General features: G+C 42.0%; 1 protein-coding gene across 1 annotated transcript in view; it reads left to right on the forward strand.

Moving 5' to 3' along the window:
• Positions 1-19,494, forward strand: part of COASY (Coenzyme A synthase) — a 62,901-nt gene that overhangs the window by 23,355 nt on the left and 20,052 nt on the right. Inside the window, exons 4-7 of the mRNA XM_069237712.1 lie at positions 39-170; positions 689-878; positions 12,512-12,576; positions 19,165-19,249. Of these exons, the coding sequence (XP_069093813.1) occupies positions 39-170; positions 689-878; positions 12,512-12,576; positions 19,165-19,249 (472 nt within the window). The remainder of the gene's footprint in view (positions 1-38; positions 171-688; positions 879-12,511; positions 12,577-19,164; positions 19,250-19,494) is intronic.

The following is a 19,494-nucleotide window of genomic DNA, read 5'->3' on the forward strand; positions in this document are numbered from 1 at the left end:
CAGTTTCATGATCCGACTTGCATTCTTTATGCTTCTAGGGGCTTCCAGAACTTGTCCTGCATGAGATCAAGATCGTGAGCGACCCCCGACACACCCAGAATGAAGAAGAAAAGATCAGCTCTTCCAGCTCAAGGAGCAGGTTGCTAGGAACCCTGCTCAAACCTCCCACAGTAATTACTGCACCTGTACTTAGCCAGTTATTTTTAAAAGTGATGTCAGTACCTGGAGGCAGAAGCATGAATTTGTGTTGGCAAGCAAAGTAGAGTGGTCCAAAACCTGAGGTCTAGTTCATTTTGTACTAAAGTTTATGCCTTGAAATCCTCTGGTGCCTGAGCCACTTTGTGCAAGAACATAGCTTTCAAAGTAAATATGGTTGGCCTTCATCGGAATCCTTTGAAAGAACTGTGTGTAAGCATATTTGAATGTTGGGTCAATGTCCTTCTTAGGTTTCTGTATTTTCCTACAATTTTCTGTCTTCCTTGATGATGGTGTGACGTGATGACCTTTGGAGATGGCATAGAAAAAGGGCCTTTTGGTGGTGGGTAAAGAGGGTTGCCCTCAGGCGTACGACAGATAGATCTGCATGTGAATGGTACATAATAAGACCATACAGAATTATAAGGTTGTTTGTTCTTTTCTGTGGTGGTTCTCACTTTCTATCTTTGCATCATTTTTCCCCTCATTGTAGGAAAATTTGAAGATCCCTTTGTGCCCCTATGTGATTGGCCTGACGGGAGGAAGCGGTAGTGGCAAGAGCGGCATTGCCAAGTACGTGGCTGACCTTGGTGCGGCTTTGATAGACAGCGACAAGCTTGGCCATGAAACCTACTGTCCTGGTGGTCCTGCATACCAACAGGTGGTTGAAGAATTTGGGCCAGGTACATAAAGGTGAAGCATGATAAATAGATAGGTGGCATTCCGTGTCAAAGCATGATTCAAACGAGTAGAGCAGTGATACAGGGATCACACAGAAAAAATATACAAAAAAGGATAGTTACCTTAGTGTAAATTGTTTCCCAGAATATTGTATGCAGCTCTAGGAGCCCCATCTCGAGATGAATAACAGAATATCATAGATGGGCCATTGGCGAGCTACAAAGGTGATTCACAAATGGGCATACTACTTGGGGCTAGAGGCACTTTACCTGTTTAGCCATTATGTATGTGTTAGAGTAATACGTTTTTTGGAATCTCTCTCCTCGTGATTCCAAGGCAACTGCAGCTCTCCAGTGCAAAGGACAGCGTTGATATGGGTATGTCTTGTGAACTCCATTTTATTCTTCAATGACCTTCTTTAACACAGCACAGGAACCCTAGTACTTTAAAGTGGATCTGTGGGGTTGCATATACTTGAGTAATCAATGGGGCACGGTAGAGGTTTTGCTTTCCTCCTTTTCCCAACCTTTCCCCAAGCTCATTAGTGATGGACAAGCATGGTTACCTTCTGTTATTGAATCTGTGGTTCTTCTCTGGGCCAGTAGATTGCTTCTACCACTTCTCCTTCCATCCAGGAATTTAAGTGCACATCTTCAGCAGATTGCCATGTTTTCTATATCTATTGAAAACTGAAGACCATGTCTGACTAGGTATTTTTGTGTATGTCTGTACATAATTTTCTTTGCAAAAACACCGTATTGACACCAGCATTTACACTGTTTGTGTTTTGTTCACTGTAGCACCTAAATGATTCCACTTTGACTTGGTATTCAAAACGGTGAGAAAATGTTAAGGGTGAACAGCAAAAGAGATCTGCTACAGCATTAACAGAATCTCCTTCTCAGTGTTTGCATTATTTACCATATATATTATCTAACGTTGCTATGATCATAAGGTTACAGCTTCCTTCAAGCGCTACCTAAATCTCTTGATATTTCCCAATATATTTCCCAATATATCCATCCCGCCATTACTTTATACCTCCAGCTCGTGAGTTGATCAGCTGTTCTTACTGAAGTGGTGAGCTAGTGGTAGTTGAGTAGTGGACAGATTGTTTGTCTGAATCTACTGCCTACCAAAATACCTACTACAGCACTATATTACATGCAAATAATGTTGCTTCAGCAGATTGCAACCCGTCTCAAAAAGTCTAATTTATATTCCTAAAACCCCTGCATTAAATCAGTTTACTTCTGTTTGCCACCTCTCCTTCTTTCTTGAATTGGCATTTTCCTACTTTCCATCCCTGTGAAGCTTCTCTCTCTGAACACAGCTTACTCTGTCACATGTGTTTTCCTGAATCTCTAATGATGCATTTCCGCAAATTGGACACACATCATATCAAAGATCATAACAAACATCTTTGTAAGCAATTCCCCTGCATCTCATCATCATCAATACATAGCTTTATTCGGTTACTTTCAACCATAAAAGCAAAACAACCACCGGTAAAAAGATAAAAGATAAGTAAAAATTAAGTTAAAAAAAGAAATAAGAGGAATAAAAAAGAACATCCTTTACGGCCTTAAAACACATAAAAACCAAACACCTAATCTCCTACTGACTGTCATTTAAATTAATCATGGGGTTTTGTTCCAGTCTAGGTGTGTGGTTAAGATTTGATGACTAAAACATTCCATTGTCAATTTTTCATATTGTCCTTATTTTTGAAGTAAGTTCCGCATCAGCAACTTTCCCCAAGCGATTAATACGTACATGCCAGGCAGCTGTAATGTACTTACTAACCGCACAGGGTAAGGGGGGGGAACTTTCCCTCATCAGAATTCTTAAGGCAACAATACAATGTCTTACCCCCATATTTCTACACACTGGCCGTAACCACTTTCGACGCGCAATCAAATAGGCAGGACATAAAAACATAAAATGTACAATGGATTCTGAATTATGGTTACAGCTCGGACAAAAATCAGATCTTGTAGTTGCACTCCACTTACTGCCATATGATTTGAGAGGCAGACAACCATATCTGAACTGGATATATAAACTCTTACTTAATGGGTCAAGAATTATATCCATAAAAGATTCAAAAGACGGATACCATTTAAAATCAAAAAATTGTGAGGTCAATCTGCCGTGAGTAGGGCACAGCAGATAGTTTTCCCTGACATAAGTCCAGTATACAGTTTTCAAATGATTCTTCTGCTCCTTCCTTATACTTTCTGGATGACTCCATAGCTCACTAAGACCCAATTTATGAAACCATTTAGAGATGTGATTAAACCAGGGAATGGTGAGTACATTTGGTCTATCCAAGATGTCTTGGATAGACTCCTTGTAAGTAGATAACTCAGGGGTGGACCAAACACGGACCCAAAAAAGCAGAGGTCGTAGGGCAACTACATCTGAGATACGTGAAAGGCCAAGGTCCCAGAACAATGGCAGCAGTGGGGTACTGCGAGGGCAGGCCAAAGTAGACCTCACGAAATTGTTTTCCTCCACTGCAAGCCTGCCAGTGTTTGAGGACCCCCAAATTTCTGCCCCATAGACCGCAGCACTTTGTGCCTTTGCTCTATAAATTTTAATAATTGGAGTAATCACTCTCTCAGAAGTAGACTTATGAAAACGAAGAATGGCTCCAGATGACTGTACCAGGCGAGCCAAACTTTTGTCAATTTGGGCCCCCCAATGCAGATTGTTGCTAATTCTCACCCCCAAGTAATCTATAGAGTTTACCAAACCTAGGGGCGTTCCATTGTAAAATATTGAATATCTCTTAGTGGGGCCACAACCCAAAGTCATAAGTTTAGTTTTGCTATGGTTGAGTTCCAGACCATAGTCACTGCAAAACGAACTGAACTTGTCCATGAGTACCTGGAGGCCCATAGGGGTTCTGGAGATCAAGAGAGAATCATCGGCAAATAACAAAATTGGAATTTTATGGTGATTCAAAGATGGGGCATCATTTTGACAATTGGACACGACTTGCACCACCTCATTGATGAACAGTGTAAATAGCGTTGGGGCAAGAACGCAACCCTGGCGCACTCCTCTCTTGATGTCTATTTTGTCTGTGAGTTCCCCCTGATTGCCCCATCTTACTTGTGCAAATGTTTTTTCATGTAATCTTTGGATTAAATGCACTAAGTTCCCTGGGATACCAATTTTGTTTAATACTTCCCACAGTTTCTCTCTTGGGACAAGATCAAATGCAGATCTTAAGTCTACGAAAGCCACATAGAGTTTTTGCTTAGATAAGGTGACATACTTCCAGAACAGTAGTGACAGCCTGAAAACTTGGTCCATAGTATTAGTTTTGGGCCGAAACCCAGCCTGTAAGGGAGATAAAATTTCCCCTGCATCTATTCTAGCTCATTTATTAAACCCACCAGCCATCTCCTTGAACGTGCATACCCCCTGCTAATGATCACAAATAACACCTATTAATTTATTCTACCACAAACAAATTTAAATGCCTGGAATATTTTCCTTGAGGGCACAAGATTAATCCTTATAATCAATAAGCACTAGACTAACCACTAACCTTGAGTTTCCCGGAGCAGCATATCGCCCAGCATAAATCGCTCATCAGGGGTATTATGTAAGTGCAGTTACAATATAATACATCTCTGACCCTTGAACATTACTGGTTGTCTATAAAGCTTTCATATCTAAGCACATTTTTAATCCCTAGCCACCACTTGCTAGGTCGAGGGCACAAGCGCTTTGACCTGCTGTAAGTATTGGGCTTTTACCCACGCCCATCTCACTCCCACCACTGTCCTTCGTTCCTGGACTTGCATTTCAAAAATCACTTGATGTCATTGGTAAATGCATTACGTTTGTCCCGCCTTGAGGCTGTTTTTGTCACGCCTTGCAGACTGCCCCTGTTACACGGATTATTGCACGATTGCCGATATATTGCGTGGGCAAACTATTTTTTTCTTTTGTCGCTCCCCTTCGTGCTGCATGATGGCCATGGTACTCATAGTGCAAACAGACACAACAGAGTGAACTCGATCGGTGAAACTGGAGCGCTGGTCACATTGTTCACACAATTACCTAATCAGAGTAATTTCTTGTGGCTCTCTCTTAAAACACTTGAAATTGGTAAATGCTTTAAGTAAAAACAGAAATCCTCAAAGCGAAAGCAGCTCTCCCGGCACAGCAGGAGAGCCGATACTACAATATTCACTGCACTCTGGAAACTCACCCCATAATGCTTTGCAGGGCATTATTTTCAGAAAACATTTTTGCTCCGAACTCAGCCTGTGGTGGTCCTAGGGGAATGGGACCATCACCAAAACGTTCAGCACGAAGCACTCTTTTTGTCTAGGTCATCCCTGGGTCCCCACACTAGGTTAGCCACACCCCAAAATAATAACCCATCCCCCGATTCTGTGCCTTTTTAAACCCTCTCATGGCTGAAACGTTTGTTTTACAGCTGGGAATAGCTCGTGTTTTACAGAACTTGTTTGTAATATCATAGCTTTAGGCCTACTACCCCTGAAAATGTGATGTGTAATACACGACACCCTTTATGGTTACACTGCATTATTTTTTGCTATGTTCTTTTTGTGTGGTTATGCCCTGTAAGAGCTAACTAAATAGTTACATGACCATGTTTCTCACTAATGCTATTTTCATTGTGGTGTCCTCTAAGGGCTGTTGTAAGCATTACAGACTTACCAAAATACTAAGATATTTTTGTCGCATGGAAACTTGCCCCAAAATGCTTTGCTGGGCATTACTTTCACAAAGCATTTTTGCTCATAACTCAGCCTGTGGTGGTCCTGTGACAATGGGACCACCTTCAAAACACTGACCACAGTGTGCTCTTTCTATCTACACGATCTCGAGTCCCCACTAACATAGTGGGGACTCCAAAATAATAACCCCTACCACCATTTGTTATCTTTTTAAGCTTTCTCATGGCTGGAACTTTTGTTTTACAGCTGGCAGAAGTTATGCTTTATGAGCCTTGTTTGTAATATCATTGCAATAGGCCTGCTGGCCTTGAAAATGTGTAATGCACTTCGCCCTCTAGGAGCTATATATAATATAGTTACTCTGCTTTACTTTCTCCCATTTATTTCTTTCATGTGGTTATGATCTCTAACGGCTGACTGTATGGTTACATGACCATGTTTCTTCCAAATGCCATTTCTATTGTGGTGTTCTCTAGGAGCTGTTCTGAGCATTGCAGTCAACATACTATAATATTTGTGGCATGCAAATTTGCCCCAATATGCTTTGCATAGTATTAAGTTTACAAAACATTTTTGCTCATAACTCTGTGGTGGTACTAGGATAATGGGACCACCTTCAGAACAATCTTTCTGTCTACATCATCTCTGGGTACCCACACTTGGTTAGTGGGGACCCCCAAAATAATAGCCCCTCCCACCATTCAGTGTCTTTTAAGCTTTCTCATGGCTATAACTTTTGTTTTACAGCTGGGAGATGTTTTGTTTTAAAGGCCTTGTTTGTAATGTCATTGCAGTAGGCCTGCTAGCCCTACAAATGCCCCCTAGGGGCTGAGTATATGGTTACGCTGCATTATTTTCTCCTGTTAGGTGGAGCACACAAGTGCTTTGACCTATTGTAAGAATTATTGGCTTTTAACCATGCCCACCGCACGCACATCAGTTTCATTCGTTTGTGGGCATGCTTTTCAAATATCATGTTATTATTGGTAAATGCTTTACGTTTGTCCCTCCTTGGGGCAGTTTTGTTACTGCTTTGCAGACTGCACTTGTTACATGCATAATTTCATGATTGCTGATAAGTTTGACTGTTAGCAAACATTTTCCTTTTTGTGTCTCTCCTTCGCGCTTGTGGCGCTTTGAATCGGCTGGCTTATGTCAACTGTTTTACTTTTCATTTTCAATTTAAGTGGCAAGAAAAGTCCAGTTAGGAAATTATAACGCTAATAGCTCTAACTCAGCAAATACGAGACCCATTGCATTGCAAATGCTTGTTTTTTTCATGCGAGTATGCCAGCTAGGGGCTACCAATATGGTCACATGACCATGTTTTTTATAAATGATATTTTTGTTGTGGTGCCCTCTAGGGACTGTTTTGAGCATTACAGTCTAATGCCAAAAGTTTATTTCTGATAAAGGTTTATATGATAATTGTATATGTTTTAATAATCTCTCTTTATTACAATTATGACCGTATTTCAGGCCAACTTAACATCCTTATTACACTATGACCGTTTGAACACTTGCAGTGTGGGTGATTCTTCTAGTTTATTTGTCCTCTGTGGCTGTCTTGTGTTTTTGTTTTTGTTTTGGTAAATTGTGTTAGCTAGCCAGCAATTCTGATGGTGTGTTGAAAGTGGTATTCTATTTGGATTAGCATGGCAGAATTAAATTGGAATGCTAAATGGCAACATTTTCATTTTTTGCTGCAGACAGAGGAAGAAGGTAAAGGGAAATGCTTTAGTTATATGCAAAGCCACTGGAATTATATGGCAGGAAAAGATGAAATTATGAGGCATGGTTGACCAATTTATGTGACAAGAAAAGTCCAGTTATGAATTTACAATGCCAATAGCTTTAACTTTAGCAAATGCCACACCTATTGCATAGCAAATGCTTGTTTTTCATATAATGCATCAATTCAGCTCACACTTCTGATGTTTCTAAGGATGTTATATATAGCAGATGTTGAAAAGGGCAATTTTAATGGTATTCACTCGTTCCACCTTGGAAAGCTAGAGGGCCAGGTTTTACGTTGCTGAGATTCAAACTTGTGACCTGCAAATCACAACAGCTTGCAGCAGTGAGCGTCTAAATCACAAAGCCATTTGTGTCAGCTACACTTCACCCAATCCCCTTCAAAACTATACATACAAGTTCTGGCTTTCAATCTGTCAAACAAGGTTACAGCGCTGTTTGGCAAGTGCAGCCATGCACTACATAACTGTCTATATTTTTCACCACACAAACCACTTACAATTGCAGTCATTTTTTACATGTGTTTTAAATGTTCTACAAAGAAATTAGTGGATTGAAAGCGTGAAGCCCTCTTAGCTGCCTGTATTGCTTTGCTGCATAAAGCTGACCAGAGTGAGACACTATAATTCCTGTGAGGGAGAACAAACACACAAGGTGACGGGAGGGATGCTTGCATATCGTCTAACCACTGGCAACCACTCCAGGTAGCAGGCCAACCCTTTGTGGTTTTGTGCCCACCATGCCATCTCACATTGGACCCAGCCTGGTGCAAATCAGTCTTGGTTACTGCTAAAGTAGGAACAGTCCAGCCCTGTCTAATATATGAGACAATCTTTCTTTAAGTGAGACAGTTTTTGTGACAGACACGATTAAATGATTTATATTGCTAATTGTATTTGACCCGGAGAGCCTGCCACATTTCTATAACTGAATATATAGAGCCAAATGTCATGTCAAAACAATTTGTAAATGCGTTAGTGACTTGTATAATTTGGAGAAAAAAAACCCAGTGCAGACCAAAATAAATCCAGTTCTAACTGAGAACTGGGATTTAGTGTTATGGCTTCCCGTAAATTTGAAATTAGATAGCTTCAGAATATACTAGCTAGAGTCTCTGATATCTAGGAAACTGACTACAGTGTAAGTAAAACTGCACAGGCCACGGCATTACAGCTTTACAAAGCCTAAACATGTTCCACTACACAGGTCTACTAAATTACTGCAGTGTTACCCTAGCTCCGCGAACAAACCTGCACTGGGAACAATACTGCTGCAAATATCAGTGTCGGTGTTAAAATCCTTCTGTTTCCACGACAGTAAGCAGAACGCACAGGAGACGACTGAACCTGCATTTCTTAGAATTAGATGTGCAATTTCTAGCCTAGTTTAGAGGCTTCACTGTTTTAGAAATTCTTGCCTAGAGATTGACAGTGTTGAATCCTTTCTAGGGACCAGGGAAGACCAGGAGGCAGGGGGTTAGCTTTGTGTAGGATTTGCAAGATGTCACTTTGCAGTATTGCAGTAATGTTGTTCTGTAGTGCAGTGGGGACTATAGTACTCGATTGCTAGTGCTGTATGTATTTACATGTAAGCAGTTGTACATCTACCAATCAGCACCACAGTATGTAGGTAAGTGCGTGTTAAATTGTCACCAGGCTTCACTGTAATTGATGCACTGAATGTGGTGCTCTGGCCTATGGCTTAAAAACGAATGGGATTAATTGTAGAGAGTAGTGAGCACGAGTTTAAACTTTTCAATGTCCTGTCAATTATCTGTGTTACTCGACCATGCAGCAAGGCATTTTCCTGCAAGGCCAGTGTATCCTGTTTGAACGAATGCCACATCAGTTTAAAATACGGTTTTAATTAATGTACTCGTAATGTAGATATGTATATGGTAGTCACATAGATACATTACTTCAGAGGCAATGTATTTTTAGAATACGTCAATATTTTACTCACATTAAAAATTATTTTGAAACCAGTACGCGCTCTTTCATAGAGATTAAAGGGGGGGGGACTGAAAAAAGACGGGATATGCAAAGAGGAAAATTAATTACGGCCAAACACCACCTGTTTTTCATTACCCTTCAACTGTTTAGGCAAGTGATAGGTAATTTTAACACGGGTTGTATTTGTAAATATTTTCCTCACCTTTTACAAACTCTACTTCAGTTCATTACAATGGAAAGGCATTTTGAGATTTTTAAATATAAGAGGTATGAAGTGGAAAAAAAAAGAAGTAGGCTGGAGAAACAGATGTGGGCATGGAGTGTTGAATATAAGTGGATAAATCTGATTGTCATTTATGGCTAAACATAAAAAAATAGGTAAAACTCCCACTTCCACTCACATTTTTAAAACATTTGCATTTACAGCAAGCAGTGGCAAAGCCAATAGGTCTTGCCTATGCAAGCGCTATTGGCTTTGCCAATATGTTTTAGCCATGTTGGGCACCAGCGTGGCTGCTGTTCAGCATGGGCTAAAAGTTAGTGCTGTAGTGGAGAGTAGCATGGAGTGTCCTAGAATGGAATGACGAAGAGTGGATTAGGGTGTTTTAGATTGGAGTGGCAGAGAATGTCATGTATTGGAGTGGCATACACTGGAATAGCATAGAGTACAGTGGACTGGTGTAGAGTGCATTGGTGTAGAGTGATGCAGATTATGGTTGCATAGAGTGCAGTGGCATTCAATGCAGCGGTATTGAACCCAGGGGTGTACAATGCAATGTCGTAGCATACATTAGAGTGGTGCATAGTAGAATGCATTTCAGAAGGCAGTGCTGCAGAGTGCAGTGACGTAGAGTTAAGTGATGCAGAGGGCAGTGGTCTAGAGTCAAGAGGCATAGAGTGTACAGTAGAGTTCAGTGGCATAGAGTTCAGTGGCGTAGAGTGGTACAGACTGTAGTAGTATAAAGTAGTGTAGAGTATAGTGCTGTTGAGTGCAGTGGCATAGAGTGGAGTAGTGCAGATTAGAGTGGTGGAGAGTACATTGTTTCAGAGTAGAGTGTCAGAGTGTAGTGGTGAAGAGTGGAGTAGAGTGGCATAGAAAGCATTGGCGTAGAATACAGTGATGCAGAGTAGAGTGCAGTGGTGTAGAGTGCAGTGGTCAAGAGTAGAGTGGCAAAGATATCAGTGGCAGAGTGTAGTAGAGTGGTGTTGAGTAGATTGTTCCAAAGTAGATTTAAGTTGCGTAGAGTGGAGTGGTGCAGGGTAGAGTGCAGTTATGTGTAGTGACATAGAGTGCAATAGTGTTTAGTAAAGTGGTGTAGAGTGCAGTGGTGCAGAGTAGATGAGTGTCATACAGTGGGTTGACGTGCAGTGTAGGGGCATAGAGTTGAGTGTTACAGAGTAAAGTTCTTTGGTGTAGGGTGTATTGGTATAGAGTGCAGTGTTGCAGAGTGGAGTGGAGTACAGTGGTATAGAGTGGAGTGGTGTAGAGTTGAGTGGCGAAGTTTGCACTGGCATAGAGTTGAGTGGTACAGGGTACAGTAGAGAGGCGTAGTGTGAAGAGGTGTAGAGTGGTTTGTGCAGTGGTGTGGAGTGGTGCAGAGTGGAGTGGCGTAGTATGGAGTATTCATGGTGTGGTAGCACACTACCATTATAGACAAAAATTTCACTTGAAATGACCATTACATTTGCGCACACATACAATTTCACTAATAAAGCTATATAGTGCACAGACGAAAGTGCGTGGAACTTGCATCATCTAGTGCGGTGGTTCCAAGCCTGTTGTCCATGAACCCTTGGGGGTCCATGAAGCCTCATCAGGGGTCCACGACTGCTTTGAAAATTAAATAAAATTAACAGATTAATAAAGTGTACATAAATAAAGTGGCTATATGTACAATTGAAACATTTTAAAACTTATTGTAAAAGTTAAGGAATTTGAAATTGGAGGCTAAAAATTAAATCGGTACCCTCATTGATTCATGGGAGCAGTGAAGGTGCATCAAACTGAAAATAGTATGGACAGTGTGGCTTCAATTGAATTTAGAAAAGCCTTCCTATAAAAAAAATGTATTTATATTTGTTTGCAGATTTAAAAAATGTGTTATTGTTTGCGTATGTGTTCGATGAATGCTTGTTTCTATATTTTGTGTGTATTTTGTTTTAGTTTCTAATCTTCTACAATGTTCATGCCTGGGTCCCCCTGCTCAGCATGACATGGCATGGACAGTGCAGGGCTCCCCTTGCTCAGCACCCTTGAAATGTCCACTGTCTGTTGTGCAGACAGTGGGTATTTCAAGGGTGCTGGTGCACTCTGTGTGCGGGAACATTGCCGCTGCCGCACCTTTCCCACTGGGCTGACCAGCAGAATCCTTGGTTTCTGCCAGTCAGCCCAGTGGGAAAGTTGTAATGGGCCCAGTGGGGAGACCGCCAGCACCGCAGCAGTCTCCTCGTTGGGAGTCTGGCGGACGGATGTTTCCATCTGCCAAACTCCTAATGACCCCCTAAATTCCACAACTCATATTCTGGTAACAAGGTCTTTATGGATACCATACTTTTGTCATTAGTACAGAATGATGGCACTGTGTTTCTTTATTAGTGCTCTGTCATAAAGATACAGTTGAACACTCTGGGATCAACTGACAAACTGCCACTCTGGGAGATGTGTGTCACCCAAGATTTATGATTTTGTTTTTGTTTTTTTCTGATACAGGGAGTATAAACCAGGAGACTTATTTCAGCAGTTTAGACTCCTATCAGTGCTTTCCATGAACAAATCATGAAAAAGATTAGATTTTTTGTCTTAAAGATAGTTTAACAAATACCAGTGGAGGATCAACATTTTTAAGATTGGGAAATAGCGTTAAAATTAACAATGATTCCTAAAACTATTATAACACCCCATCAGATAGTTGAAAGTGCTTCTAAACGTTTTTATCAATTTTTATATCATGCTTCTCCTTTGACCATTACACACTTCATTGAGGCCAAATTCAGTAACTTCCCGGGAGTTCCACTTATGTTTAGATAATGCTTAACCACAATGAGTGAGCACAAAGACACCTACCGTAATGTTTTTACCAGATTTATCCTTGAGAACAAGTTCAACAAAACGTGCTGAAATGTTGGTTCTTAACAGTAATGTAACAGAATCCTGTTTGCCCAGTTTGTATTTTTAAAATTTAATTTATTTATTTTTTACAGAAGTTGTGAATGATGATGGGACGATAAACCGAAAGAACTTGGGCCGAATAGTATTTGCAGATAAGGTGATTGAGTACACATAAATTATTTTCATAACCTTTTTTAGATGTGTATGTAGTTTGTCTATCTGTTTTTGTTTAAAAAAAAAAACATCTACACAAATGTGTTTCTGGTAAAACTTTGGTGTTAAATGTAGCCGGGTGGGGAGGCTGTTATTTTGTTTTATACCTTACTGAATTCTGCAACTAGAGGGAAACTAGGTTTGTAAATAGTAATCGAAAATATGTGAAGGTCAACAAATATTTCAGGTGGAGGGAAAGTGGTAGAGTAGATGGGCACAACGAAATAGCACTCAAAATAGTGAAATCAATTGAAGGGATCAAATGGAGAGTGTGAGACACAAAGGGGTTCTCGCTTATTAACCTACGTTTGAAGGTGCTTAAAGGTTACAATCCCTTTCTCTTAACTTGTTGTGTTGTACAGTTCTGAAGTACCGTTCGGTAGATTTCACATGTGCATACACTGCACATTTTATATCCTTGCAGTTTAGGTAATAACACTGTCTCTGGTTGTGCTTTTCCAGACATTGTTAGGTGGCAAGATCTGTAAATTAAATACTCAACTCCGAAGTATTAGTGATTGTCAACTGTAGCTCGCAAGTGTTAATCCGGGCAAGTTCGGCACAACTTCAGCTTTTCTGAGGTTGGTCAATTGAGCACCATTCATTTGAGCAATAGTGATCCCTGTTATTTACAGTGCCTTGAAGTATGAAAATCTGCTGCATGTTGTGTGCGTAAAAACACATAATTACTGAGGTTGGCTACCCAAAGGGACTCTCCATTCGCCCTGCACGAGTAGCACATTTTGGCAGTAAATTGCTACGTCTTCAAGGCTCTTCACTCTAGAACTCCCTGCATATCTCTTCCTCTGCGCCTTAAGACAATCTATAGGTAATACTGGAAAGGTCTCATATATATTTGAGGCAGTAACCAGCCAATTACCTCACCTGAGAGACTTGTAGTGACTGAAAATGTCCGCCCTTTCCTGATCCTTTGTAATTTATGTTACCCCGTCCTCTGCCACAGCCACCAAGACGCTTAAGCACCAAACGAAAACATGAATTTTAGTTTTTTTATTATTAATTTACCCACATAGTTTTGTAGAGCACAAACAAAGCCTTAAGAACGTTGCGAGCACTGTACAGAATTTGAATGCTACAATAAGTGGTTATTTATACTAGAGGCTAAAATGAAATAAAATGTAGAGTTATATCGAGCTGCTTATCAGGATCAACTCACATGGTGGCACCAGAGAACTGTAATCAAAGAGAGTACAAACTTGCATCATGAGTGCAAAGCATCAATGCAGATATAGTGCGCTTACAGATTCTATGGATGCAGTTTACATTCCACTGCAAGGATGAAGAAGTTAACTAATCACGCAACAGTACAGCTTAAGCAGTTCAGTCAAGTGTTTCATTCCTGCACAGGGCAGTGGGTACAAAGTAAAATATTTGGTAGAATTGATTTTGTAGACCGTTATTAGAGTAGACAGTCCAAATTCTAAATTTGCAGCATGTTCAAATATAATGAAGTTAATGAATTAAAAAAAAAAAGTAAGTATTTGTGTGGGACCCATTTATAGGGTATAATCAACAGGTGAACTAAATAAAACACTGTTTTTTAGTTACCTAGGAAGTTTGCCTCTTGTGAGACTCTCTTGAGTAAGATGTTTTTGAGTAGTATTGCTGACAGTAGGTACCTTTCTAATGCAAGGAGCAAAGAGTAGGGGATTTATGCAGCAGATACCTTCAGTTTCCACCCAAGATATTTTCCTCTGTTCAGACAAGCTGCTTTATGCTTGCACATTTAAACTGAAATGTGTCGAAGGAAAACCAGCGAAGATCTTGTAGTACAGGTGTAACGTGATCTGATCTTTGTGGCTTGATCTCGCCCACTAGCTGTGTAGGAGCATTAAGAATAGCTTTAGGTTAGGCTAATCTTGATTTAGAGAGGCCAGTTGGCAGGGCATTGCCGTAATCACTTCTACTTAAGAACAATGCTTGGACTACTGATTTCAGGTCTTGGTTTGGAATAAATGTTTTTATTTCCCTTAGCATCTTCATTTGATACTGGCTTCAGTAATGGTATTCGTTATGTGTTAATCAGGATGGAACCTGTTGTTGCGTGTGCCATCAATGGATTTCACCTGTTTATCCACTGAAATTCCTAACATTTTGAGGGCAGTAGTCCAGATTAGCATCAATGACTTTTCCAGAGACAAAGGTAGTAACAATGAACACTCTATTCAGTGGGTTTAGTCTCGGTTTATATGGTCTCGCACTGATAGATTTGCTCAAGACATTTTGCAAGGGAACATGAATCACCCACATAGTTATTTTAAAGTAACCCTGAATATCATCTGTGTACTGATCTTCAATAACGCAGAGATCATATAAGAGGCCTCCCGTGGCTCTGTGATAGGTTGAGCAAAATGTGAGCGAGAATGGCACTGAGATGGGGTTTGGAGAGCAGCAGGGTAGCAAGGAGAGTGCTATCAATGGTATTTATTACTGCGAAGATGAAACACTGTTCCCCGTATCCATCTCTAAATTAAAAAACAATGTAACTTTAAAGTTTGGAAACATATATCAAATGCATATTCATTCAATGCAATCAATCAATTTTAAGAACTTTTACTACATAATAAATAATTTTATTGCTGCATAATTTAATACATTTAAAATTATTAAATATTTCATTAAAAATAATATATTCCTGTAGTATTTTTTTATTTTGCTTGGCGTTTAAAATACATATTTTAAATGAGTTGACATTATTATTTACATTTTTTTTTCAGTTTAATAAACTTTTCCGTATAATGTAAGATAGGAAGATCTCCGCCCTAGTGGTGAAGACTTCTCCCTATTTGTGCACAGTTACAAGTAGTAAATTTACATTCATAAATTAAGCTCCACTCCATAAATTCAGGGGATGGAGACATGTCTACACTTTTGAATAATCTCACTCTTGTAGATGATGAATAGCCAAAAGTAATACATTTACTCAAAAATATAGGAGTACATTTACTTGTAGTAAATATACACGTAGATTTAACTTTATGAATAAGTCGATGGTTCAGAAATTCTGAGCAAATAGACATCGAATATCAGCTAAACAGAATGATACAGCCACGCAAAGAAAAATTAAAGGACTCACCCCTGCCTGACCAGAGCCAAACTGGTAGAGACATACGCGCTATCACTACACCTCTCACAGCTCGCATACATACTCCCCTGGACCAGAGACCCCCCCCCTCTCCCCCCCCTCAATGGGTCCAAACAGAACAAACCGTACTGCACTGCCCTCAGGGGCCAAGCCCGCTCTAGGGGAACAGGAAGACAGAACACAACCTACCAACCCCATGGTGAAAGCTAAGGTAAAATCCTGGAAACAAGCCCACAACCTGCTTGGAGTAAACACCCATCTCCATGAACATGCACTACTATGGGACAATCCCAGAATACGGTTCAGAGGAAAGATGCTTGACAGGAGAGTGTGGAGGACAGCCGACATTACTCACCTGGGCCTACTTGAACATAAAACCCTTCACCGCGATACAAAATGAATATAATTTCCTCCCACAGCAAACCTGGAGATCTATCCAGCTCCAATATTGCCTCGTCTGTAGCCACACCCATGGTCCGTCAGTCCTCGCCGGTAGTCTACTATCTTTGAACCTGGGGCCACTTTTGCGATGTAATTTCTGGCCTCCATGCCCTCCTAGTCCATCAACTCTACTCCCTGCCCCTCCTTCACTGCCTGCGACTCTACTGGCAATTAAAGATACAGGTAGAACTCGACTCAGAGGACTGAGCAGATCTCCTAGAAACCTGCGATCGTGGAGCATGGAAAGACCAGATGAAATTCTGTCTTTTTAAAACACTTCACAATTGATACTGGACACCTGAGGAAGACCACACGGCCTACAAAAGCGCAGTCACTACTCACCACCAACTCATCTGAGCCTCCAAGAAAGCTGCCATTTAAGAACGCATCAGCATGAATACACACAACAGCAAGGAGCTATTCGCCATAGTCAAGGAATTCACGAACCACGGAATAGAAACCTCAGCCCCCCCCCCAGGACCTCTGTGACGACCTTGCCGCCTTTTTTCACTTGACACTTACAAAGGATTCAAGAACCAAAACCCACCCCACCGCCCACTAGCACCACCACAGACCCCATGCCGCACCAAACCCTGAAACATTGGACCCCTATTTTGGTAGAAGACACCCAGAAACTCATGAACTCCATCCACTCTGGGGCACCCTCAGACCCGTGCCACCCTCAGACCCATGCCCAACCTCTACATCGAGACCGCCACCTTCCCATCTGACTGGAAACACACAGAGATCAACTTGCTCCTCAAAAAACCCTCTGCCTATCCAAAGGAGGTGAAGAATTACAGACCCCATCTCTCTGTTTCCCCTTCCTAGCCAAGGTAACTGAAAAGGCCTTCAACACACAACTCACGGAGTTCCTTGAAGCAAACCAGATCCTAGACCCCTCCCAGACCAGATTCAGGAGCACCCACAGCACCGAAACGGCCCTCCTCGCGGCTACTGACGACATCTGTGCCATACTGGACCATTGAGACACGGCTGCCCACTTCCTCCTCAACCTCTCCGCCGTGTTCAACGCAGTCTCCCACTCCACCTTCTGCACCAGACTCCATGAGGTTTGCATCCGTGGTAAAGCACTGGAATGGATTAAATCCTTCCTCACCGGAAGAATCCAGAGTGTCAGACTCCCGCCCTTCACCTCAGCCCCAAAAAAACATGCTGCAGAGTACCATAGGGATCCTCACTAAGCCCGACCCTCTTCAACATCTACATGGCGCTGCTCGCCAAAATCATCAGAAAGCACTGCCTAAACATCATCTCCTATGCCGACGACACCCAACTGTTTCTCTCCTTGACTGAGGACCCATCAGCAGTCAAGAAATTTCCACAGTTGAATGAGAGCAGTCGCTACCTGTATGGAAACCAGCTGCCTCAAACTCAACTCAGACAAGATAGAGATCCTCGTTATTGGCCCTCTGCCTGGGACAACTCCTGATGTCCAACCGCCGTAGGAAACTGCCCCAGCGACCACGCACGCAACCTGGGCACCATCCTAGACTCCACATTCTCCATGACCTGTCAAGTCCACACCGTCTCATCGTCATGCTTCCACAACATGTGCCTCCTTCAGAAGATATTCCAGTGGATCCACACCGAGACAAGGACGGTCACCCACACGCTTGTCAGCAGCAGACTGGACTACGGCAATGCACTCTATGCACTCATCACAAAGAAGCTTCAAACAAGACTACAGAGAATCCAGAATGCAGCATACAGACTCATCTTGGACATCCCCCGTCACAGCCACATCTCCATCCACCTCTTGCATAACTTATGTGACTGTCCCTCCTTCATGCGGTATTGGGAAGCAGTGGGGCACATGCTGCAGGAGACTCTGACCCTGCTGAACCCATTACCCCGCCTGTTAATCTTCCTCCAAGACTCGTCAGACTCCCTGGACCTGACGCAACCACAGACGGGTCTCCTTCACACAGCACTTACCACTGCCAAACTCTGCATGCTTAGACATTGACGCTCTCCCACACCCTCTCACACGATAAATGGCTTACAGCCACGTACCAAACTGCATTGTACGAATGAATGGTTTACAACTTGCAGGACAGAGCTGACATATTTCTCCAAACCTGGGCACCTTTCCTCCAAGATGACGCATACCAACCCTTAGTCGCCAACCTCCATTAAACTGTCTACTCCTCAACCCTCTCCTGTCCCCTCCCCCCCCTCAGTCACGCACATACATACACACACACGCCCCCCTTCCCTAACATTTAATTCCCCGCGTCACCATGAGCATCATACCCCCTACCCAGTACCTTACGCTTCACACCCCTCCCACTCCCCTCACTCCAGTTCTCGTCCCTCCCCGCCCCACATCCTCCTCTCTGTCTTGTATCTGATATCGTAGGGTCCATCTCCCCGCCCCTACAACACACATGCTGCCCACATCACACAGGGGTGCTCCACCTACCATATCGGGGTCACATATATTATATTACATTACACTGTGTCATCTTTTCCTATAAAATGTTATTACTTCACAATCACTCTACTACTTTACATAACCAAATTATTGCTCCATTACCTCACTCTCCATCTGACTTCGCCCACTGTTGCCCTATTCTAGCAACACCCCACAGCGGAGTTTCACCCCCACCCTGACATTTAATTTCATCCCACACATCACACTTGCCAATCATGATGACCTGGTCGAACATTCGGTGCAGTCCAGTGTCTTTCAGCCCTCACTGCTCACCAGCCTCCGTACATCCTCAGGACCCAACCTTTCCTGAACCACCCGTTTGATCCAGGATCTACACCTTTTAGAGCACTGTACTGATATCCTGTAACCATGAGGGATTGGCATTTGAACATTGAGAAATGTTCTTAGGAAAATCTATGTAAATATAATGGGTTCTATTAAAAGCCTCTGTAGATTCCAGTTATGCTTTTTTTCTGAATATTGTATATATTAGTAAGCCTGTTGCTAAAACGACCTTTCTTTTCTAGACGCAGCTGAAGCGCCTCACTGACATTGTATGGCCTGCCATAGCCATCCTTGCCAAGCAGCAGATTGCGGATGCAGCAGCCCAAGGTAAAACCTTGTATGGGTGGTTGCAGTATTAACATTCGACACAGGGTGGCAGCAGAAGCCTCGGGATAGTTGCACACCTTGTGAATATCCATCAGCAACCTCTATGAACTAGTGAATCTGAAAGTGATTCTCCAGGGAACTTTTTATTATTTTGTCTGGAGTTCTTGGCACGTTCGCTGAAGGTCCGTGTCCTCTGTCTGTGCTAAATTTAAAATAGTTTCGCAAAGCCAATTGGTCTTGCTTTA

Source organism: Pleurodeles waltl, chromosome 6, assembly GCF_031143425.1.
Source record: "Pleurodeles waltl isolate 20211129_DDA chromosome 6, aPleWal1.hap1.20221129, whole genome shotgun sequence".
Lineage (NCBI taxonomy): Eukaryota > Metazoa > Chordata > Amphibia > Caudata > Salamandridae > Pleurodeles > Pleurodeles waltl.